The sequence below is a fragment of the Notamacropus eugenii genome, chromosome 2, assembly GCF_028372415.1.
Source record: "Notamacropus eugenii isolate mMacEug1 chromosome 2, mMacEug1.pri_v2, whole genome shotgun sequence".
Taxonomy (NCBI): domain Eukaryota; kingdom Metazoa; phylum Chordata; class Mammalia; order Diprotodontia; family Macropodidae; genus Notamacropus; species Notamacropus eugenii.
Window position 1 is genome coordinate 515,120,724 of NC_092873.1, and position 24,635 is coordinate 515,145,358.

The 24,635-nt window shown below is 47.5% G+C and overlaps 1 protein-coding gene across 2 annotated transcripts in view; it reads left to right on the top strand.

The window, feature by feature from the left end:
• Positions 1–23,529, top strand: part of PCSK9 (proprotein convertase subtilisin/kexin type 9) — a 31,714-nt gene extending 8,185 nt beyond the window's left edge. The window contains exons 3-12 of one of the 2 annotated variants that reach the window (XM_072649595.1): positions 2,015–2,138; positions 9,030–9,163; positions 9,433–9,574; positions 11,550–11,746; positions 13,798–13,981; positions 14,897–15,067; positions 16,563–16,711; positions 18,444–18,621; positions 19,234–19,415; positions 21,830–23,529. In XM_072649595.1, the coding sequence (XP_072505696.1) occupies positions 2,015–2,138; positions 9,030–9,163; positions 9,433–9,574; positions 11,550–11,746; positions 13,798–13,981; positions 14,897–15,067; positions 16,563–16,711; positions 18,444–18,621; positions 19,234–19,415; positions 21,830–22,033 (1,665 nt within the window). In that variant the 3' untranslated portion in view covers positions 22,034–23,529. Of the gene's footprint in view, positions 1–2,014; positions 2,139–9,029; positions 9,164–9,432; positions 9,575–11,549; positions 11,747–13,797; positions 13,982–14,896; positions 15,068–16,562; positions 16,712–18,443; positions 18,622–19,074; positions 19,416–21,829 lie in introns of both variants that reach the window. The other variant, XM_072649594.1, reaches the window with a different exon arrangement.
• The last annotated feature ends 1,106 nt before the right edge of the window (positions 23,530–24,635 follow it).

Here is a 24,635-nt window from a genome sequence, read left to right on the forward strand (position 1 = left end):
TGGGTCATCTCAAGCTCAGCATGTTCAAAACTGAATTCCCTTTCTTTCCTCCCTCATCCACAGTCCCCTCTTGCTCCGGAGGGTGCCACCATCTTCCCAGGCACCCAAGTTCAAAGTTCAAACATCATTGTCATCTTCACCCAATCCATCTTCCTCCCCCTCCCCTCCCACCTCCCCATCTAGTCTGATGCTAAATACCATCCCTGAGGGCAGCTAGTTGGTGCAGTGGATAGGGCACCAGTGCAGGAGTCAGGAGGACCTGAGTTCAAATCTCACCTCAGACACTTGACACTCACTAGCTGTGTTACCTTGGGCAAGTCACTTAACTCCAGTTGTCTCATCCTGGGTCATCTCCAGCCATCCTGATGAATATCTGGCTGGATTCAGATGGCTCTGGAGGAGAAGTGAGGCTGGTGACCTGCACAGCCCTCCCTCACTCAAAACAAAGTCAAGTGCAAGTCATGTCATCATTTCTCTGATGGCATGGTCTTCTTTGGCAACGAAGGATGAATGCACACACACATATCATCCCTCCAAAATATCTCCTTCTCTCCTCCCTGGGGCAGGTCCTTATCTCCCCCCCTCCCCCCCCTACACTACTGTGGTAACCTGCTGGTGGCTCTGCCTACCTCTAGGCTCTCCCCACCCCCACCCCAAGTCAGCCTCCATTCAGCCACCAAAGGGATCTTCCCGAAGTCCAGCTCTGACCATGTCACTGCCTTTCCCACAACCTCCAGTGCCTGTGTCAGACCTCTGAGATCAGAGAGAAAATTCTTTACTTTGTAAAGACCTTCACAACCTGGTACCCACTGACCTCTATAGTCATCTTACACTTCACTCCACTTACACTTTCATCTGAATACTGGCCATCTCCAGCCTCTGGGCATTTTCTCTGGCTGTGCTCCATGCCTGGAGCACTCTTCCTCCACACCTCTGCCTTCTTTCTTCACTGGCTTCCTTCAAGTCTGAGCACAAATCTTACCTTCATCAAGAAACCACCTATCTAAGGCCACCTCCAGTCATCCTGATGAATATCTGGTCAATGGACCCAGATGGCTCAGGAGGAGAAAGTGAGGCTGGTGACCTTGCACAGTCCTCCCTCACTCAAAGTAAAGTTAAGTGCAAGTCATGTCATCATTTCTCTGATGTCATGGTCTTCGAAAACAAAGGACAAACACAGACAGACAGACCTACCCCCACCTGCCCCCTCAGTACAGCCTTCCTTCTGAGACTGTCTCAAATGGATCCTGCACAGTCTTCTAGGCACACAGTTGTTCTTCCCACTAGATTGTGAGCTCCTCCAGACCAGGAACTGCTCACCTTTGTTTGCATCTCCAATGCTTGGCACATAGTGAGCACTAAGGAAATGCTTCTTGACCTTCCCTCTTCTAAGCTCCCTGCCAGCTCTGACCTCCTCTGTTCTAAGCTCCCTGCTAGCTCTGACCTCCTCTGTTCTAAGCTTTCTCCCAGCTCCGACCTCCTCTGTTCTAAGCTCCCTGCCAGCTCCGACCTCCTCTGTTCTAAGCTCCCTGCCAGCTCTGACCTCCTCTATTCTAAGCTCCCTGCCAGCTCCGACCTTCTCTGTTCTAAGTTTTCTCCCAGGTCCGACCTCCTCTGTTCTAAGCTTTCTCCCAGCTCTGACCTCCTCTGTTCTAAGATCCCTGCCAGCTCCGACCTCCTCTGTTCTAAGCTTCTTGCCAGCTCTAACCTCCTCTATTCTGAGCATGCTGTCTCCTCTGACCTTCCTTGTTCTAAGGCCCCTCTCAGCACAGACAGTTTGTGATTTTACTCTTTTCTACAAAAATGCCTTTTCAATCACCTTCCAGAGAATAAGCAAGAAACTTCCTAAGCAAAAGCTCTGGGAGCAGGTGGGTCAGCTGGTGGGCTTACACAGGATCTGGGGCTGTGCCATTCAGCAAAGAGGAAGTCAAGTGAAGACCTGTGGTTTTTGATGGTTTGGGCCAAAACAAATGTTTTCTGAAAAGGCTTATCAGTTCCTTGGGTTTCTTGGCAGGCACTAAGGTTACCTCATGTTGACTACATTGAAGAAGATGCCTTTGTCTTCGCACAGAGCATTCCTTGGAACCTGGACAGGATTGTCCTGGCACCACACAGATCAGAAGAATACAGCCCGCCCAGTAAGTCTCCTTCTGGGCTCAGCTCTGTATCTGGCTTTGGAAGACACCTCTCTTCTCCCCACCAGCCCACTCCAACATTCTATAATGCCCCCTCTGCTCTATGGTTCTGTGCTTTGAGGGGCCTCCCAGCTCTGACATAGAATGCCCTGCCATCCCCTTTTGTACTGACGTTCCATATTCAGAGTTCCCCTCTCTTCTGCTTATAAGATCCTTTCTCATTCTATGTCCCAAAATATGTTTTAGAATTGTGTAGTTTAAGTTCTGGCATTCTGGGCCATCTCCAGTCATCCTGATGAATATCTGGTCACTGCACCCAGATGGCTCAAGAGGAGAAAGTGAATCTGGTGACCTGCACAGCCCTCCCTCACTCAAAACAAAGTCAAGTGCAAGTCATGTCATCATTTCTCTGATGTCATGGTCCTCTTCAAAAACGAAGGACAAACACAACAACAACCTGATCTAAGTTTCTCCCAGCTCTCACATTCTGTGTTCAAAGTCCCTGTACAGTTCTAGCATTTCATGTTCTCAAGTTTCTTTCAATTCCTACCTCTGATGTTCTGAGATCCCTTTTAGCTGCAACATTCTATTTTCTATGCTCTGACACTCTGTGTTCCAAAGTCCCTTATAGCTCTCTGACCTGTGTTCTAAAGTCCCTTATAGCTCTGACCTGTGTTTTAAAGTTCCTTCCCAGGACAACAATCTACATTCTAAGCTCCCTCCCAGCCCTGACATCCCCTATTCTAAGGCCTCTCCCAGTCCTGACATCCCCTGTTCTCAGATCCCTACCAGTTCTTTAAGCCTAGGAATCTGGCAAGTCCAATCTGACAAAAGGACAGACTTGAGATTGTTTGATCTGGAAGTCTAAGTTAACATGAGAGCTTGTGTCCTGAGGGCATGAGATTTGCCATGTAAACCTTGGCCAGCACCAGCCTTGTATTTTGACAGACTGTCCCTGGCAGGGTTCCCGAGCACCTTGTGACAGGCTTCTAAGATTACCAGGCTCAGTCACACACACCTTGATTTCCCCATAATGGGGAAGGTACAAAGGAATTCAAGCAGGTGTTTGGAGGACACTAGATACTGTGATGTCCAGTGAAGAAAATAATAGGGTCTGCTTCTCAGGGGTGTTGTGAGGATCAAATGAGAGAATGTTTGTAAAGCACTTAGCATAGCATCTGATGCATAGTGGGTATTATATAAAGCTTAGTTGGTAGAAGTAGCAACTAGGTGGTGTGATGGTCAGTGTGGGCCTGGAGTCAGGAAGACTGAGTTCAAATCCAGCCTCAGACACTTACTAGGTGGGTGACCCTGGGCAGGTCACTTACCTCCTATTTGCCTGAGCTTCTCATCTGGAGAAGGAAAGGGTAAAGCCCTCCAGTATCTTTGCTAAGAAAACCCCAGGGTCACATAGAGCGAGAAACAATTGAAGGACTGAACAGTAACAAGTAGTGGGAGTCAGAGCTGCAGCAGCAGCAATAGTGGTAAATTAGAATAGCTGGATAATAGGATAGAGAGTGAGGTAGCTGGTGGGTGGAGGATGGATGGACAGATAATAGACTGATAGATGATTGAAAGATGATGAATGTATAAATGGCTTACAGAGATAAATGATGAATGAAGAGGTGACAGGTAATAGGAAGGAAGGAAGAAATGAAGGAAAGAAGGAAGGAAGGAAGAAATGAAAGAAGAAAAAGAAAGGATCACAGAGGATCCATTTCAACTACCACAATTTGTAGGCCTGAAGAGATAAAAATATTTGCTCAAGGTCTCCTGGTGAGGAAGTGGCAGATCTAAGATTCGAACCCAGGACCTCTGGATCCAAGACCAGTGCTCCTTTCCAGACCTATACCCAGGAATTGTTGTTGTGGTCAATTGTTACTTCTGAAGAAACTACCACAAACTTGCCTGAGGCCAAGTAGCACAAAGAACAAATTTTGGTGGGACTGGGGTAGGGGTGGGGGCAGTGAGAGAAGTAATAGCTGCAGAAATAGTAGTAGCCATAGTAGTAGCAGCAGCCATAGTAGTAGTAGTAGTACAGTACTAGTAGTAGCTGCAGCAGTAGCTCAGTGCCTCCTCAGCCAACATTGCTGTGCTGGGCCACGCCTTGTCTAGACATGGTAGAGATTCTTGTTCACAGGAAAGTCAGATGAAATGACCTCCCTTATTATGTAAAAATAGAAAGAATTGACAAAAAGAGAGGATGAGTCAGTTCTTTGGGGGGCTGGATGGCAGCCTCATGTAGAAAGTGTCCCATTTCTTGGGTCTCTCAGAACTCATTAGAAGAAGCGATTTTTTCCTTTTCTAAAGTGACTGAAGAGCATTGGCTGCTCAGTCAAGGTCATGGTTCTGGTTTCAGGGCTCCTGGCAGCTTTCAGTGAGCTCTTCTTGACTAATCACTGACTCTATGGACTGAACACTTTTGACTGATCACCCATTGAGTATCACTGACCCAGTGACATCAATGACTTAGTGCCCATTCACTGAGCCCCCATGATGGCCAGGGCTGCTTAGCCCCCATTGGCCAAACACTTACAACGACGTTGCCCATCCACTGACTGATCAACAGTGACATCGTTGTCTGAACACCCGTGAGAGCTTTGAACAAGGGCACACTGGTAAATCTCAGCTTCACCTCTGTCCTCTCCCAAGTTGTAACTACATAAGCTCCTTTCTCAGGTTTTTTCACTCCCGATGCCAACCTTTATCTGATTCATTTCAGTCAGATGTATAACTCTAGGAAAAAGGGTACCCTGTGGTGCCCCTTGTATTGAACCATAGCCCAGGCTGAGAATCAGTAGTTCACAGAAAAAGAGTTTTTAGAAATCATCTCAGCCAATCCCTGTGTTTGACAGAAGGGGAAACTGAGGCCCAGAGAAGAGTTTATTTCTTAAATGTTTGTGGTGTCTGGTCACCTCAAGCATGGGTTTCTGGGGAGCAACTTGCACAGAAAGGGCAGGAATGCTTCCATCTTGACGCCAGTCATGCATTTCATCCAAACCAGAAGTGAACGCTAGGGTACTTGGATAGTTTGGTGGGGTTTGGCTCATTCTGCCCTCCTGCTTAGGGGTGCCAAAGGCAGAGGCTGGCTCTGATTTCAGGCCTTCTGTTCACATAGCCTGGCAGGAGGGAGGGGCTGAGGGCAGATTTTTTTGGAAGGGAACATTTAGTAGAGGGGATACAGGTGGATGGGAGTGAAAAACGCTGGGGATCGCAGGGTCCCATATCCTCCAGGCAGCATCACTATACATTTATGGCTACTTCTGTTAGCAGATAGCTGGTAGAGGGAGCCAAGGTCCGCCAAGGATGTAGAGAACCCTGGCAAGCAGACGTAGGCAGGGAGCCTGCTCTGGGCTGGTGGGGAGGAGGCAAACCTTGCTCTCTTGTCCCTGAGAGAGACCCTAAGCTGATAGACCAGGCAAGTGGTTGGCTCAGAAGGAGAGGTCCTAGTAATTAGGGTGATGATTCCCATCTACATATTGACTTCAGGGTTTATAGAAATATCTTCCTTGTTTTTCCTCCCAGCTTAATGTCTTAGCTCTGAAATTCCTATATCTATGATTTGTTTATGTAGGCTGTCCCTTCACAAGTGTAGATAGCAGCCCACCAACTCCCTCTCATTGAGTCTGTCAATAAGTGTCATTAAGCCCCTACTATGTGCCCGGCACTGTGTTAGGTGCTAGGGATACAAAGGACCCTCAAGGAACTCATTATCTCATAGGGAAGATATTTCCATATCTTCCCACAAACTTGCCATAGGGAAGATGCTCTTAACCCTTTTTTGTGTCATGGACCCTTTTGGAAGCCTGTGGACAGCTTCTCATCATAATGTTTTTAAATGCATAAAATACCTAGAATTGTAAAGGAAACCAAGTGAAATACAATTATAGTGAAATACAGTTATCAAGATTGAAAAAAAAAATTGTCAGACCTCTATTCCCAGATGGCCTCCTCTATCCTCCTCACTCTTTAACCACTTCCCTGCTTCCTACAAACCTCCCTATATCTCAAAAAGCTCTCGCTTGATCTGCCCATCCCCACTAGCTATCGCCCCACATTTCTCTTTCCTTTCATGGCTAGTGTCCTTGAGAAGCCAACCCATTTCCAACGGAAGCCTCCATATGCTCTCCTCTCACTGTCTTCCTCACTTTCTGAAGCCTGCATTCCAAGCTCACCCCTCAAATGAAACCTCTCTCTCCAAAGTCAGCCACCAAATCAAGTCATCCTTCTTGAACTTTCAGTAGTTGTTATGGTTGTGTATCATCCTTTCATCCTTGAGACTCTCTTTTCTCTAGGTTTTTGTGATACTGCTTTCTCCTGGTCCTCCTATGTGTCTGTCTGCTCCTTCTTAGTCTCCTTGGCTGCATCTTCATCCAGATTGTACCCATTAGCCATGGGTGTTCCCCAAGTCTGTCTTTTCTCCTCTGATCCTGTAAGCTTTTCCAGTCTTCTTACATCTTACTCCTTACTACGTAGTTTGATCTACTGATACCAGCCTCTCTACTGCTCCTCTTTCAGCTCTCAGCATTCTCTCTGGCTGTCTCCCATGCCTGGAAAGCTCTCCCTCCCTACCTCTGCCCTCTTCATTCCCTGTCTGTCTTTAAGTCCCACCTTCTACAGCAAGCCTTTCCCAATTCACCTTAATGTTTGGGTCTTTCTTCTGTTGATTATCTCAAACTTATCCGGTCTATATCTGATTTATATCTAGTCACTTATATGTTGTCCCCTCCATTCGATTGTGAGCTCCTTGAGAGTAGGGAGAGTTTATATTTTTGCTCTTCTTTTTGTCTCCAGGGCCTGGCATACAGCAGGTGCTTATTAATTGCTTGGTGACTTACTGTGATGCTTAGAATGTCTGCTGTAGAGGATTCCCCACCATCACCAACCCCCCCAAAATGGAGGTCTTTTGTTGGGTGTTGAAATATTTCTTGGGCATTGGGTGAATGCTGGGGCCATCTGGCCATGATCCCTCACTTTCACTTCTTAACCAACCCCTATTCTTTAACAAAAAATTTAAAATTATAATTTTATTTTACATCACAGTCATTCCCAGATATCAGTCATCATCTTCCTTATTACTTCCCTCAGCCCCCCCCCCCCCAAAAGAATTGAGCTTTCCTTTGTCAAAATAAAAACAGCACAGGGAAGAGGGAGTTTATGATGCAGTGGAAAAGGCCCTAGAGTCAGACGACCTGGGTCCAAATCTTACTTTCGATGTTTACTGTTGATGTGAACTTGGGCACTTGACATTCTGGGTCTCAGTTTCCACATCTGTGAAATGAAGGAAAATGGTCTTAATGGCCTCAGGTCCCTTGGAAATTCTTAAATCCTACTTAAAGTTAGTTGGCCTAAATGTAAATGGATTCCTCATGCGAAGAGTGGTAGAGTGAGTGAGAAGGCTTATGGACATTTAGCAATGGAGTCAATGGATTCCTTTGTCACTAGAAGTCAAGTGGAAGTTGGATAGCCACTTGTCAGAGATGTTGTAGAGGGAATTCCTGTTTGTGCATCAAGTATTTATTAAGCGCCTGTTATATACCAACCTGACACTCTACTGGGGACAAAAAAAGGGACAAAAATGAAATAGTCCCTGCCTTCAACCAATCAACAGGTATCCATCTATTAATCACCTTTGAAGAGGCAGTGGACTGTAGTGGATAAGGAGCTAAACTGATGCCAGGAAGACACATACTGGTTATGTGACTGTGAGTAAACCACTCAACACCTCAGTGCCCAAGGCACGCTCTAAGAGTGTAAGTTGCAGAGAAGGTGCCTATGTGCTATGATGGATCACTTGAGAGATCCCAGTCTCCATGAAATCACAGGGTCAGAACCTTCCCTTTAGTGCCAGGCACTGTCCAAGGTGCTGAAGATGTGGAAAATCAAAGTAAGACAGCCCCTTCCCTCAGGAAGAAACCTATCAGGGAAGGCAATATATGTGCATACACACACACACACACATACTATATATACTATATACACACTACATATGCATACACATGTGCATACATACATATACACATACATTCATATATGTGTGTATGTGCATGTCTCTATTTACAGTATATGTGTGTGTGTGTGTACATACATATGCAAAATAGATACAAGGTGATGGTGAGCTGGGGAGGAAGGACAGTCCTCCTAGCTGATTAGATATTTACTCCAGTAATCAGGATAGCGGATGTCAGCTTTGAAGAGATAATCAAGTACTAGTTAGATGGTTAGTCTAGTTGACCTCTAAGAGAATTGGAAGGGTTCTTAGAAGCTCTGAGAAAGACTGCAACCCAAAATATATCTGCAAAGATACAATCTGAATACCAGAAAGACAAAATATATACTAAGTGGTTGGAGGGAGCGCTGGCTGCTGGTTGAGGATCAGGAAATGTAGGAGGTGGCATTTGAACCTTCAACCATGAAGGCTCAAGTCCTATCTTTGATGCTTGTTACATGTGTGACCTTAGGCAAGTAATTCTCTCTGAGACTCAGTCTGTAAAATGAGGAGGTTAGACTAAATGGTCTCTGAGGTCCCTTCTGGCTCAAGAGCTGCCATCTTCTGACCTCTGTCTGCCTTCTCTATAAGACAACTACTCTTCGCTTTTAAAGATGGAGCCCTGGGTCAACAAGGAGAGAACCTAGGGATTTAGAAAGTTGGCCAAGTTCTTCTTAAACATGAAATTTTAGAGCTGAAGATCTTAAAGGTTTTCAAGTCCACCTTGCCAAGTGGGTCTGGAACTTCCTCTCCTACGTTCTGCATTCAGCTTGTGCTCGAACCCAGGGGAGCTTACTGCCACAGGAGTACCCTCTGTACAATGGACTTATGGATACAGTTGGGTTATCATCACCACTAATGACATTATTATTATTTATTTCCTCCTCTGCTGTCTTCCATCAAAGATCAAGGTGACCGGGTGGAAGTATACCTGCTGGATACCAGCATCCAGAGTGGACATCGGGAGATTGAGGGGAAGGTTACTGTCACTGACTTCGAGAATGTTCCAGAGGAGGATGGCACTCGCTTCCACAGACAGGTGAGACCCCTCTCCCCTCCATTATTTTCCAGCAGATCTGCCATCACCTTTGTATATCCACCATGATTTTCAGCTGTTCCTACCAAACTATTCTGTTGCTTCAAGGCATCCCCCCGCCTCCAGGGTTTGAGAAGCACCAACCTCTGACTCAGAGGCAGTGATCCAGAATCTGTGCTGAGGATCACAAAGGGTCTCCAGATGGACTTTTGAGCCATTGAAAGCAGAGAGACATTTTCAGTCACCATCCCCTCCTTGTGTCTTCCTTGCAGGCCAGTAAATGTGACAGTCATGGAACCCACCTGGCTGGAGTGGTGAGTGGCAGGGATGCTGGTGTTGCCAAAGGGTCCAGTGTCCGGAGCCTCCGAGTCCTGAACTGTCAAGGCAAGGGAACAGTTAGTGGCACGCTCATCGGTGAGTGGTGATCTGCCTGATTCCAAACCGATCTGATCCAATGACTTTCCTCTGTGGCATGACAGGTTTAGGTTAGATTGAAAGAAGTGGTCCCTGTGCTGGGCACTCTGGGAAGGATAGAGGTTCTCTAGCCCTGCCCTGATGTGGGAGCTATAAGGGGAGGGCAAGGGAATAAGCATTTTATAGCACCTCCTATGTGCCAGGTACTGTGCTAAGTGCTTTATTTACAAATATCTCATTTGATCTTCACGATAATCTTTGGAGATAGGGGCTATTATCTTCATTTTAGAGTTGAGGAAACAGGCAGAGATTGAATGACTTGCCAGGGCTGAACAGCTGGTAAGGACCTTAGGAGGTGGTGAGTTCCCTGTCACTGAGTACCTGCCAGAGGAAGCTGGATGACCCTTATTCATCTCTGCCTTGGACTAGATGTTGCTGACCTTCCTTTCAACTCTGAAAATGCTGATTTTATGATGCTTCTGTGGTATTGAGGCAGGATTAGAACTCAGATCTTCTGATTTCAGACCCTGAGCTCTATCCACTGTGTGAGAGGAGAAGGGAACACATAATTACAAGGCATTTTTGTTAAATGAATGTCTGCAGATTTAGAATTGGAAGGTGTCCAAGTGCACAGGATATCAGAACTGGAAAGGTCTTTAGGGATGATTCAGTCTAACCCCTTCCTTCTATGACTGAGAAAACTGGGGCTCAAATATGACTGGGTCAAATGGCTAAGGAGTAATGGCCAGGATTTGAACCCAGGGTTCTCTAACTTCAAATCCAGGGCTCTTTCCACTAAATCAAAATACAAGATTGTCAGAAGAGATGGTTTAATCCCAATGGCATGGATGGGCATTGGAAGGAGAAAGTTCTGGTGGCTAGGGACACCTTAGAAGGCTTCTTGGAGGAAGTAGCCTTCTAGGAGTACCTTGAAAGATGGGTGAGATTTTCATAGACACTACAGCTATGGGGAGAACATACTAGCTCAGGGGAAAAGAAGGCAAAGAGCTAGAAAATTATTAAATGTATTAAGGGAAAATTCAAATTTCATACAGGCTAGAGCACATACCATACAGCACATGAAATAAATAGTAGAAACGTAGACTGGAAAAGTAGATCAGAACCAGACTGAGGAGGCCCCTGAAGGCCAGGCTCAGAGGTTGGATATTAACATGTAGGTGATAAGGAACTAGCTGGGGATTTCAAGCAAGGGAGAGGTAAAATTGGAACTGTGCTTTAGGAAAATGTAGAGTGTATACTTGCTATTATCTTGTGTCCTAGGAAGAGATGGAAGATAAGTCTGTGAGTCTGTGACTGTACTGGGACAGGAAGCTCCCAAGTGGGGAAGCCCCTCTTACCAACACAGATTAGCACATTCTTTGTAATTTGGAGTCTTAGAGATTGTCTGGGGAATGGAGAGGTGAAGGGTCCTGCCCAGGGTTACACAGCCAGGGAGCATCAGAGGCAGGTCTCTGGCTTCAAGGCCTTCTCCCCACCCACTCTGCCTCACTGCCTCTCCTCCTGACAAGGACCATTTCGTGTCCTCCCAGGCCCTAGCACAGAGTCATTCATGGAGAAACGTAGTGAAAAGACCCCTGGATTTGGAGGCAGAGCACCTGGGCTCTGCTAATCAGGGCCCTGCTGCTCATTACCTGTCATCAGATATCTCCCTTCAGGTGGAAGGAAGAAGGATTAGCTCTGTCCATCTTGGCCCCAGAGGGCAGAACCGGGGGTTGTGGTGGGCAGGTTGTAGAAAATGCCGATTGTATGATGCCTCTGTGATGTTGGACAAGCCCTCCTCCTCTCTGGGCATCAGCTCCCTGATCTGTGAGGGAGGAGCTGGACCAGATGAGCAGCTTCCTCCAAGGTCCTTTCCACTCTACATCCTGTGACCCTTCGATGGCCTGCTCTGGGGTGGCTCACAGTCCCCAGACAAGTCAATGAAGGGTTTTGTTTTTTTCCGTGTGGCAAACAGGCCTGGAGTTCATCCGAATGACCCAGATAGCCCAGCCCTACAGTCCCCTGGTAGTCCTGCTTCCCTTTGCTGGGGGATACAGCCACATACTGAACACTGCCTGCCGGCTGATGGTGCGCATGGGGGTGGTGATGATCGCAGCTGCGGGCAACTACAAGGACGACGCTTGTTTATACTCACCAGCTTCTGAACCTGAGGTATGGCTGCCCAAAGGAAGGGAGACTTTGATGGCCGAATGCTGCTTAGTTAACTTGGGGTTTACTGGCTAGATTTCTTTCTTAAAGACCAAGCCTCGAACCCATCTCACTCTGGATCTCATGGATTGGACAACAATAGATCCCTGCCCAAGCACCACTTAATAATAACTTAATGATTTTGTTTTGGACCCTCCTGGCTCAGAGGGAATTTAAATAGTAACTGTTTCTCTTTTGGCCAGCAACCCTGAGGGTCTTCCCCTTCCGGTTTGATTTTTTTTTTTAATTAAAGAGGTCATCCCTTGACTCACTTTAAAAAAAATAATTATTCATTTTTAGTTTTCAACATTCATTTCCACAAATTCTGAGTTCCAAATTTTCTTCCCATCTGTCCCCTCCACCCATTCAAGACAGCATACATTCTGATTACCCCTTCCCCTAATCTGCCTTCTCTTCTATCACACCCCTCCCTTCCCTTATCCCCATCCCCTCTATTTTCTTGTAGGGCAAGATAGATTTCTATACCCCATTACCTGTGTATCTTATTTCCAAGTTGCATGTGAAAACAATTTCTAACATTCGTTTTTAAAACTTTGAGTTCCAACTTCTCTCCCTTCCTCCCTCTCTCCCCACCCATCTCCACTGAGAAGGCAAGCAATCCAATATGGGCTATATATGTGTAGTTATGCAAAAGACTTCGATAAAAATCATGTTGTGAAAGACTAACTATATTTCCCCCCATCCTATGCTGCCCCCCATTGTTCTATTCTCTCTTTTGACCTTATCCCTCTCCAAGTGCTTACTTCTAATTACCTCCTCCTCCCATTTGCCCTCCCTTCTATCATCCCCCACACCTCACTTATCCCCTTCTCCTCCACTTTCCTGTAGTGTAAGATAGATTTTCATACCAAATTGAGCGTGCATGTTATTCCCTCCTTAAGCCAACTGTGATGAAAGTAAGGTTCACTTTTTCCCTCTCATCTCCCTCCTCTTCCTCTCCATTGAAAAAACTTTTTTTGCCTCTTTTATGTGAGAGATAATTTGCCCCATTCTATTTTTCCCTTTCTCCTCTCAATATATTCCTCTCTCAATCCTTAGTTTTATTTTTTTAGATATCATCCCTTCCTATTCAACTCAGCCTGTGCCCTCTGTCTATATGTACATAATCCCTCCAACTACCCTAATACTGAGAAAAGTCTCAAGAGTTACAAATATTTCTATCCTTGACTCACTTCTTAAAGAGGCCTATTCACTGAATGCACATTGCCTCACTCAAAGGGAAAACTTGAAAAGACATTAGCTTAAAAAGGCCAAGGTCTCCCACTGTATCTTGGGCCATCTCCAGTTGTCCTGATTGATATCTGGCTCCTGGACCCAGATGGTTCCGGAGGAGAAAGTGAGGCTGGTGACTTTACACAGCTCTCCCTCACTTAAATCTAATTTAATTGCAAGTTGTCATCATCTCCTTGATTTGATAGTCCTTTTTGAGAATGAAGGATACACAACCACACAAGACAGGCCAAGGTCTTTTGGGATGGGGTAGGAGATAGGGACTGGGGAAAGGGAGAGATGAAGGATGGGAGAGGAGGTCTCTAACCTTGAGTTCTAAAGCTATAAAAGCAGGTATGAGTCTGTGACCCCACTGGGGCCCACCTCCTCTGCTGAAGAAAGCTAGGGTGGTGTTGGGCAAGTCCCTTCATTTCTCAGGGTCTCAGTTTCTTCCTCTGTAAAGTAAGGGAGTTGTAGTAGAGAGTCTGGAAAGCCCCTCCAGCTTCTGAGTCTGTGATGCATGAACGTGGCCATTTCCCTCATGAGTGTCATGTGAAGCCCACCTTGACTGCCTTGTCTGCCCCAGCCATATTCAGACAGTTCTCTGAACCACCTTTTCTGACTCCAAGGATAGCTGGCCTCTCCCCTATTATGCACCTTAGCCCTTGGGCCTTGGGCTGCTGCCTTTGTCCTGGGGGGCAGCCCTTCAAATGAGCTACGATTCAGGATGGTTAATTGGATGCTCCTGGGCCTGGGCCCTCCTCTCCCCGATTGTTACCCTCTAGGTCATCACTGTGGGGGCCACAAACTCACACGATCAGCCAATCGCCATGGGAGCCCTGGGGACCAACTTTGGCCGCTGTGTGGACCTCTTTGCCCCTGGGGAAGACATCATTGGTGCCTCTAGTGATTGCAGCACCTGTTTTACCTCTCAGAGTGGAACGTCTCAGGCTGCCGCCCATGTTGCAGGTATGTAGCTCCTCCCCTCCAATGGGGCACTGCCCCTTCAACATTTATGGGGCACCAACTGTATGCTTATCCCTGTACTAAGTGCTGAGGGGACACATGGTCTCAGTGGCTTCAAGAGCTTATAGTCTTGCAGGCAAGACAAGAAGAGAACTCAGTAGGCACTTATTAAGGCCCAGGATGGGTCGGGCATTCTTCTTGGTACAAAGATACAGTGAGGAAAACAAAACCATTTCTTCCCTCAGGGGGCTTACACCCCTATTGAGAGATAAGACATTTTCTTTAGTTAAGTAGGCAAAGGGAATATGCGAAATGAATAACCACACTGTGACTTGGGGGACAGGGAGGCAGCTAAGTGGTTCAGGGGGCAGAGCACTGGGCTTAGGAAGATCGGAGTCATATCCAGCCTCAGATATTCACTTGTTGTGGGACTCTGGGCAGGTCACTTAACCCTGTTTGCCTTAATCCACTGGAAAAGAAAATAGTGAGCCACTCCAGTATCTTTTCCAAGAAGATCCCATGGACTACAGTCCACAGACTCACAAAAGTCAAACACAACTCAACGTCTGAACAACAAGGGAAGTCTTGGTGTGAGAGATCCCAGAGGAGAAGAGAGGAAGGACAGCCAGGGCAAAGTCAGAGAGACTGGAGATAGAAAGTCCTGTAGGGGCTGTTGGGTTGAACTGTAAAGTGGGGGAGGAGAGATGGTGTCTAAACAGTCTAGAAAAGATGGGGCTAGATGGGAAGGGCCCTGAATGCCCTTCAGGGCAGTGGTGAGTCTCTGAAGCCCCCCCCGGGGGCCAGGGGTGTCTGGGCAGGCCTGCATGTGTGTGAGGAGGAGGATGTAGGGGGAAGATAAAGGAGGAAGGAGGAGGAGAAAGTTTGGGGCCAAAGCAGTCAGTGCAGTTTTCCTCCCAGGCATCGCCGCCATGCTCCTCAGTGCCGAGCCCAGCCTGACCCTCTCTGAGCTGAGGCAACGACTGATACGTTTCTCCATCAAGAATGTGATCAATGAGGCCTGGTTTCCCGAAGATCAGAGGCTGCTGACCCCCAATTTGGTGGCTGGGCTGCCATCCAGCCTCAAGGCAGGTGAGCTTCCCAGGGCTCCTCCTGGTTCTCCAGCCCCTTGGGCCCTTCTGTATGCCCCTGTCAGGGGAAAGGGCGGTGATTCAGTCCGGAGGCCTAGGTGCGAATTCAGGATGCTGCAGTTACTGTCTGTTTTCTCCTCTATAAAATGGGAATTGTAATCATGCTGATGGCCCTCACTCGCACAGTGTGGGAGAAAATGCCTTTGAAAATTCCTCAAGCTCCCAGAAAAAGTGAGCTGCTATAATGATGTTAACTTGGGAGGGGTCTGCAGGTGACTGCAAGCTCCCACTGTGGATGTGAAAATGTGGTCGTTTCTTGTCTTGTTGAATTGCCTGGAGAGAACAGAGCGGGAAATCCAACTGCCCAGGGCTCCACAGCCAGTCTATTTCCAGGGCAGGACTTGAACTCGGGTCTTCCTGATATTAAGACTGACTCTCCTCGACTCCAAGCTATCTTTGGTGTTAAGATTAGGTGTGTTAAACATCCTGGATTTGAAGGCCCCTCCTAGCCCCGACAGCCCCTGTTCTAAGGCCCCTTTCAAGGAGAGAAGCTGTCTTGCTGGTCTCTTTCAGCTCTGACATTCTGTGTTCTAAGGATCCTTCCAACTTTTGCTTTCTATGTCATAAGGTTCCTTCTAGAGCTGACTTTGTTCTAGAAGATTCCTTCCAGTTCTAGCATGCCACATTTTAAGGTCCCTTTGAGCCCTGGTATTCTCTGTGCTAAAGTTCCTTCTATTGCGTGCCCTCTGGCTCGGTCCTTCCAGAGCAAAGCCAGCTCTATCTCCCCCTCAAAGTTCTAGGTAGTTGGAGTGTCTTCCTCTAATGCCACCTCTCTAGTCTCCTTTTTGGGTTTTCCTCATGCCCAGCTGCTGACGATTTAGGCCCCAGCTCCACTTCCAATTCACTTTAATTAGCTTTTACAAAAGGATATTGACATTGAAGACACAGTGAATACAGAAGTACTAACATGTCCCACCAACACCTCAGGGTGGTACACCTTTCCCTCTGCCCCCTTAGTGCCAGGGAGAGCAGGCTCAGACTGGCTGCAGTTCCTATGTAGCATGGATCCCACAGTTTGCATCCAAGGGTGGCATGGCCACTGCATGAATCATGTCTCAGCTCCTGCTGGGTTGGAAGCTGATGTACATTTCTCCCCATTGGGCCTTCAGTGTTGATCTGGCTAACTGTTCCCCTGGCATGACTGTTCTCAGACCTTGCAGTGGCTCAGACTCCTGACCTTTAGAAATTCACAAGGTTGTACCCATCTCCAGCCTCCTTCAAATGTGTGATGACACAGATCAGGGAAGTGCGTCCAGCTGTCCCCTACCAAAGTCTCATCATTCTGCCTGTCCCTGGAGCTGTTGAGGGTGGGCCCTTCTGGTGATGGCCAAAGCCGGTTGCTTGCTGGGGATCAGAATGTCCTCATAACCTGCTCCCTCCCCTCACCTCAACTCACCTCTAGGCCTCGGGGCGGGGGGCCTCATATATTCTTTCAGAGGAGCAGCTGTACTGCCGGACAGTGTGGTCCTCGAACTCGGGCCCGACTCGTACAGCCATCGCTATGGCTCGCTGCAGTGGCAATGAGGAGATGCTGAGTTGCTCCAGTTTCTCCAAAAGTGGGAAAAGGAGAGGAGAAAGGATGGAGGTGATGTTTCCATGTGGGCATGCCTGTGCCCAGATCACAGGGTCTGAGATGTAGAGTTAGAAGGAACCTCAGACACCAAATAGTCCAACCCCTCATGGTACAGTTGAGGACCTTGAGGCCCAAGGAGCTAAAGTGAATTTCCCAGTGAACGTACAGAGGAGGGATTTGAACTCCAGTCCTCTGACTTAAGAGCCAAGACTCGTTCAGTGCAGGTATCATGTACGTATGTGCTCAGAGGGGTACGTGATATCTACTTTCATGCTCATGCGTGATATATGACATAGTAAATACCACGTAGACCCTCTTGGTTCAAATCCCTTCCCAGACATTTACTAGATGAGTTATCCTTGACAAGTCATTTAACCTCTCTGTGCCTCAGTTTCCCCATTTGCAAAATTTGGGGGGAGGTGGATTCAGTGGCCTAAAAGGTTCCTTCTGTCTCTGAATCTATGATTCTGCAATCTTATCATTTGTGTGCTGCTGGCATGATTATATGGGCACCTATGTGTTATGTGGGCTTGTATGTTCATGGGGGACCTGCATGCGTTGTATGTGCTTGGGATCTCAGCTTACATGGAGTGTGTGTGTAGGGCTTGAGCATGCTCGCATCAGCATTTGCACCTGTGAAGGCCATCACCACCACTGAGCTTTCCTCAGACGCTTCCTGGCTGGCACCCACAACTTGTGTGGATAGGGCTGCATTGGAGAGCACCTGCATGGAATGAATTCGAATGAATTGGATCAATATCATCGGTTCCATTTTATAGGCGAAGAAACTGAGATGAGGTGACCTGTGCAGGGTCCCACAGCTAGTACTGGCCCAGGTTAGCCTGCTGTCCTTCCAGAGCGCCTTCCTCTAAGCCGCACCATCCTGGTGAATCTCATTCCTCCTGCACCTCCCCCAGAGAGGCTGGGTTGGGGAAGCAAGGCGCATTTCTCTTTTGGCTCTCATCTCTTCAGCTCTGAGGCCTAGGACCTATCATTTTGCTAGGAAGGCAGGACCAGGAGGAGCGGTTCCTCAGCCGTCTTGGGACAGATCAGTCCTGGGAAGTCCTTCCCTGACAGCCATGGTCCAGTGCAGTCCAGAGGCAGGGACCCTAATCTCAGCCCCAGGAGATGTCTCTGGTTCCCTTCCTCCTGACTGTTCCCTTTCTTTCCTTGGGCCTCAGTTTCCTCTCCTGTAAAATGGAATCCCCCCCTCCAGTATTTCCTAAGCTAGATGGGGAAGAAGGGAATACTGAGATGGCACGTACACTGAGTGCCTTCTGTACTACATTGGGATGAACACAAATTTCAAACCATCAAGACTGTCATGGATCAGAATACAAAGTCCAATAACCTAATTGCCATTTTTAAACTATAAACACTAAGCCAAGTGAAAAAACAATTTGGCCCTGACTTCCTGATGGTCTGGTAGAAGCCTCTGGCTGGAACCTCTCTGAAGAAGGAGGTCACAGGATGTCCTAGGAGGATGGACTGAGAGGCAAAAAGCACCTTAGAATTAGAATGGAGATTGTCAGGGCAGGAAAGAAATCCTAGGATACAGAACGTCACTGAGGCAGGGCACACAACATAGAAGCTGCTCTAAAATGTGGAGGCATCCAAAAGTGAAGGAGTGAACATCTGTGACCACAGGCTGCCTTTCAAAGCACGTCTGGAGGGAGCTGTGGTGTTTGTGTGTTTGTTTTTATTTTGTGGGAACATGGTTGGCAATATTACTTTTAAATCTCAGGTCCGAGAGGGCAGGAAAGAATGCCTGGCCTACAATGCATTTGGGGGACAAGGAGTCTATGCGATCGCCAGGTGCTGTGTACTACCCAGAGCCCAATGTCACGTCCAGGCAGCTCACCAGGGAGAGGGTGCTGGAGAGGTCCGTGCCCGCTGTGATGAGGAGAGCCACGTTGTCACAGGTAAGACCTCTGGGCAGGGGTCAGCCATGAGCCATGGAGGAAGCCAAATGATACAGCAGAACAGAGTTTATGGAGTCTTGGACTGTCAGAACTGGGAGAAACTTTGGAACAAGGAATGTCAGAGCTGGGAGGGGTCTGGGAGAAAGCAATTTTTGGTTTCAGGACTCCTTTTTACAAACGCTTTTGTTTAGATGGGTTATTTCTACTGATGTTAATCATATTAGAAATGAAGATATCTTACTACTATTGTAAAAATATTTTTGACTCCCAGCTTCCTTTAGGGGTCTTAGGACCCCATCAGTCCCTGGGCCACACTTTGAGAACCATGGACATAGCCCAGCCCCTTGTTTCACAGAAGGAAGAAACTGAGGCACAGGGAAGCCTCTAGGTCATACAACATTCGCTTCCTTCCTCCCCTTGGAATTGTTCATGGGAGGGGTCTTTCATTGTCAGGACAAAGATCAGCTAGAGTTGAATGGACGGGAGAACTGGAGGGAAAGGAAGCCAGTGATAGAAGGATCCCACTCTTAACGGAGAAAGCAAGTGATCCCGGGAAGGCTGGGGGAGTGAAACAGTCCCTGGGCTTTGAGCCGAAGCTCCCCCTTCCTGTAGGCTGCACCTCCCATGCCCAAAGGGAAGAGTTTGGGGACCGGGTGAAGCCCATCATGAAAAGCCAGCATGGTCACAGCCAGTGTTTGAGCCGAGGGGAGATGACCCTTCACGCTTCCTGCTGCCACGCACCGGACCTCGAATGCAGAGTGAAGGAACATGAGCCCAAGGGACCCACGGAGAAGGTACGGAAACACCCTTGGCTCCCTTTCCCCTCGGACCCTCTGTCTCTTCTTTTCCACCCTTCTCTGTGTTTTTCTTTCACTCTTCTCCCCTCATTCCCATTCTCTTCCCTTCCTTCGTTGTTCTCTCTTCCCTTCCTTCGTTGTTCTCTCTTCCCGTGTTGTGTTTTATTTTAAACTCATATTATGAACTTAATAAAAATGACCACTTTGGCTAACAAAGAAAATCAGGAAAAGGTGGTTGTGTGTGAACCTCTGAACTTCTATTGTATAAAACTTCTTAGTTAGTATAGATTAACACAACAGGCTCCAAACAACCTGCTTGTCGGAGCCCCGTTCAGAGCTTCCTTTTATCGGTCTGGGTATTTTTGAGGTTCCATTGGTGATGTCGGCCGGTTTTCTTTCTTTTTTCACAACTACCCATCCTCTGTTTAAACTCTAGTGCTGTTAAAAATGCAGTGAAATCTTACATATGTGATTATATTTGCTTTTCTTGAACATTACATACGCACATATGTACACAGAAATGTTGCTGCAACGTGTAAAAACAACTTCGTATAGCCTACTTTACACATGTGGATAGTGTATATCTGTACATCGTGTATCGTACGTGTGCACATGTTATAGTGAACATATATACATGCACATATTTTGTTTTGTTGTTCAGTCATTTCAATTGTGTCTGACTCTTTGTGACCCCATTTGGGGCTTTCTTGGCAAAGATACTAGAGTGGTTTGAGCTCATTTGACAGATGAGGAAACTGAGGCAAACAGGGTGAAGTGCCTTACCCAGGGTCGCAGAGCTGAGGCCACATTTGAACAGTGAGTCTTCCTGACCCTAGTCCTGGCATATATATATATACACACACACGCACGCACACGCACACACGCACACACACATACTCACACATATACACACATACTCACACATATACACACATACACACATATATGTACATGTACACATAAATACACACATACATGTATGTACATATATGTATTCATGTGTACACACACTTATTCAAACAAAACAGATTTCTGTCTTGATCATGTCTGAAAATGTTGGTCTCATCCTGGTCCATTGTCTCTCTACAAAGTGGTGAAAAAGGCATTACGGTAACAATCCTCTGGAATGATAATTGGTTATTACGTTAATCAGAGCTCTTAGGTCTTTCAAAATTGTTTTCTTTTACAATGTGATAGTCAATGTATAAATTGTCCCGCTCATTTCTCTCGGCGTTAGTTTATCCAAGCCTTGGAAGGTTTCCCTGAAGCTGTTTCTTTTGTAATTTCTTTACAGAGTAATAGTATTTCATTACGTTCACCGACCAAAATTTGTTCAACTATTACCCAATTTAATTTCCCCCATTATTTTGTTTCCAGGTCTTTGCTACTACAAAACATGCTGTTATAAATATTTTTGTACACGTAGGCCATACTTCATTAGATTCAGTCAAAGGGCCACCCTTGAGGACCTAGAGGCTGTGTGGCCTCGAGGTCGCACATTCCCCACCCCTGGCTTAAAGTTTGAAATCTGGGACTAGTAGGACCCCTCCTTTCCAACTTTTTTTTTTTCATTTTGCCCTTTGAGAAGTTTAAACTTTTAGGTTCCTCCAGATGAATTTTATTTTTTAGCTCCGTGAAATGTCTCTTTGGTAGTTTCATAGGACACTAAATCTGTAAATTAATCTAGGGAGCACTGCGATTTTTACTGTGTTATTCCAGCCCAAACATAAACTGTTAATGTCTCTCCAATGGCTTAAATCTTCTCTTATTACTGTGAAGCATTTTGTAGCGGTACCCGTGTCATACCTGTGCCTGTGCCTGTGCATTGGGCGGTGATTTAGAATGGGTTTTCTTGGCTTGTCTCTTGTTGCTGGAGCTCGCTGTCTAGTCTTTCTTTTTCATTTTTTCTTGGCTTTCTTTTCTCTTCCTCATATTCTCTTCCTTGCTCCTCTGCCCCATCTGCCTTCATCCTTCTTGCTTCTACTTCTCTGTATCTCCCTCCCTCTGCCCCTCCTCTGTCTCCTTTGTGCTGTCACTTTCCCCTCCTTCCTACCTCTCCCTCTCCTTTTTCTTCCCTTTCCCTCTGTCTTTCCTTCCCCCCTCCCTCCATTTTTCTCTTCAGTGACTTTCCCTCATCTGTCTTTCTCTTTCCCTCTGTTTTTATCTCTTTCCTCCCTCCCCCTTTTTCCTTTTCCCACTCTCCCTCTCTCCTTGTCTTCCTCTCCCTTTTACTCTTTCCCTCATTCCCTTTCTTCCCCGCCCTCCCTCCCTATTGCTGTCTTTAGTTAGTTTCTCATAATGCAATGGCTCCCCGGCTGCGGGACCTTATCCTGGGTCCAACATGGACCTGGGCACGGGCAGGACGGATGCCATCCTACCTTTCCCACAGAGCTTGCTGCTCTCCCTGACAGGTGACAGTGGCCTGTGAAGAAGGCTGGACGCTGACCGGGTGCAGTGCCTACTCCCCCGGCCCAAACACGCTGGGCGCCTACCCTGTGGACAACACCTGTTTGGTTCAGAGTCACACTGGCAGCAGAGGGGGCCTCCCGGCAGCCGCCATAGTCATCTGCTGCAAGAACAGACAGCTGCCCAGGGACCAGCAGAATCCCCAGTGACAGCTTCTTGGCAGGATTTGTGGAGGAGGGGAGTGAAGAAGGATCTTCTGTGTTCTGTGCGTTGGGCCTCAGCCATCAGATGTCACTGGGACCCTTTTCCACTTTTGGATTTCCACTTGATTACTCTGCCCTCCTCTGACCAGTGCCATGGTGCTGGCCCTCACTGAGCTGGGCTTGTACTCTGGCCTCCTGGGACCTTCCTCAAAAGAGGGGCACCCCCCATTCCCCTCTGCCAGGGCTCATGGGATGAGCGGGCAGTCTAGTGTGAAGCTCTGGGTTTTGGTGTTTCCAGGGGGACTGGAAGACCCTGGAGCGTGCCCCATATTCCCTCCTCTCGCCCCTTCCCTCACTAGGGACTTGTTTCTTTGGGCATAAGAAACTATGTTTGCATACTTCCCTCCTCTTAAAATGGTAATCTTTCAGACCAGCCTCAGTGAGCTGCCCACAGTTCTCTTCCTTCCTCCCAGAACCAGGACATAAGCCAAGAGAAGTGCTAGACCATAAAGGAGAGATAACAGAAACTTACCTCATCTAGGAATCAGTGTCAAAACTGGGAGGGACCTATAACAGGGAGTGTCAGAATTGGGGTGGGGTGGGGGCTTAGCATGAGGAATACTGGAACATACAAGGCCCATGAGTGCCCTCCTTTATCCTGTAAAAGAAGGGGGTAGTTCTCCACATGAACCCAGAGGAATTCCATACCCTGACATTCCATGCTTTAGCTGTCGGGAGCAGGAAATCCTTGGGGCAGGTTATGAGAGGGAAGCAACATGGCCTCTCAGTGTCTCCTCCCTGGCCTCGGCACTGGCTCTCTGGGTCTGTTTGGTCATCCAGGCCTGGTTGCTCCCCTGAGACCCTCAGGCTTCTCACCCCATGTCAGCCTCTGAAGTCCTGCTTCAACCCCATTGAAGCTGTGTTTACAAACTAGCCACCAGAACAAGCCATTTCCCTGCTTTATCATTCCCAACTAACTCCCAGGCTAAGGCCAAGCCCAGCTTTGCAGGCCCTACCCAACCATCTGTAGAGATGATCTATAGAGATGGAAGGGAACCCAAGCACTTAGTAATAGCATTAATAGCTGTCTTTTCTGGCCTTAGGGAACTTTGGTTTCAGGGTTTCTCGCTTTGTCCCTGCCACACCCCCTTTGTGGATGGCAGTGAGCCAGAGTGAAAAGAGCACAGGCAAAGGGAACTGAGGGCCTGGGTTTGAATTTCTCCTCTGCCCCTTACTACCTGGGGGACTTTGATTTTCTGTTAAAAGAGGCTGTTGGACTGGATGTGGATGGTCTCTGAGGGCCCTCCCCCTTTGGATATATGATCATCTGAAGGGGGCGGGGTGCTTAACATGGATAGAATTCAAAGGGTCCATGGACTTGGATGGGGAAAAGCATGGCATCTTATTTTTTTTACTAACACTTGGTTTCCTTTATAATCATGTGTATTTTTATACATTTAAAAACATTATTCTGGAAAGTAAGTAAAAAAGTAGTTTAAGTACCTACTATGTGTTCTGCTATGCACATAGTAGGCCAGGCAAAGGCAAAAAGTCATTCTTGCACTCAAGTTGCTCACAGCCCAATGGGGAGATGGCGGGCAAACAACCTTGTCCAAACACACTCTAGACAGATGAGACTGGAGATAACCTCCAAAAGGAAGGCTCTCGAATTGAAGGAGACTGGAAGAGGCATCTTGCAGAAGATGAATGTTGACCTGGCGCTCGAAGGTGCCAAGCAAGGTGGAATAGAGGCTGGGGGGAGATTTTCCAGACAAAGTTGAATGGAAAGTCCAGCATCTCTTTGGAGAAACAAGGAGGCAGACCAGATTATGTAGAGGGTGGGTAAGGTATAAGGAGACTGGAAAGGGAGGGAGGGCCAGGTCAGAAAGGGCTTTAAATCCAGATGATTTTGTCTGCCCCTGGAGGTTATGTAAAAGAGGGCTGACAGGGTCAGGCCTGTGCTTTCAGATCCCCTGGGCAGCTGAGTGGAAGATGGCCTAGGGTGGGGTGGCAGGGGCTGGGGGAGACGTGAGGTAGCTGTGGACAAAGTCTAGGTTCGAGGTGTTGGGGGCCTGCACTGGGTGTGGAAAGTTTCCATGGCCAATGGGGTCCAGGACAGAAAGAAGGCCTTTCTCCGAAAGCCATGAAGGGAGTGAAACCTTGCTTGGTCTCTGTTATGGGAGACCAGACTTTCTTCTCTGAGACAAACAGTGGAAGATGACACCTGGACACAACAGTCCTATCCAAAGTTGAGGCTGCACTCTCCCTTAATTTTCTGAATTGTCCCTTTTGAAGGGAGAAATGACGACATGTAGGGACTTGGTTCAGGCTACGGTGGCGTGCCTGGGTAGGCTCTTCTCTTTCTCACTCCCCTCCTAGAGAGGCTGGCTGAGCATGCCCACCTACAACAGCTTCCTGGATCCTGGACAGCGTTGGCCCCATGAATCTGTCTTTACTCTGCTCTGACTTAACTGACCCATCCACAAGAGGCCTGTGCCTGAGCGCCCCATGCACAGTGACTCATCCTTTCATCCTGCCTTCACCAAGAACTCTAGAGTCCAACCGAAAGCGACCAAGTTGATGATTTCTTACTTGCCTATAGCTGGTT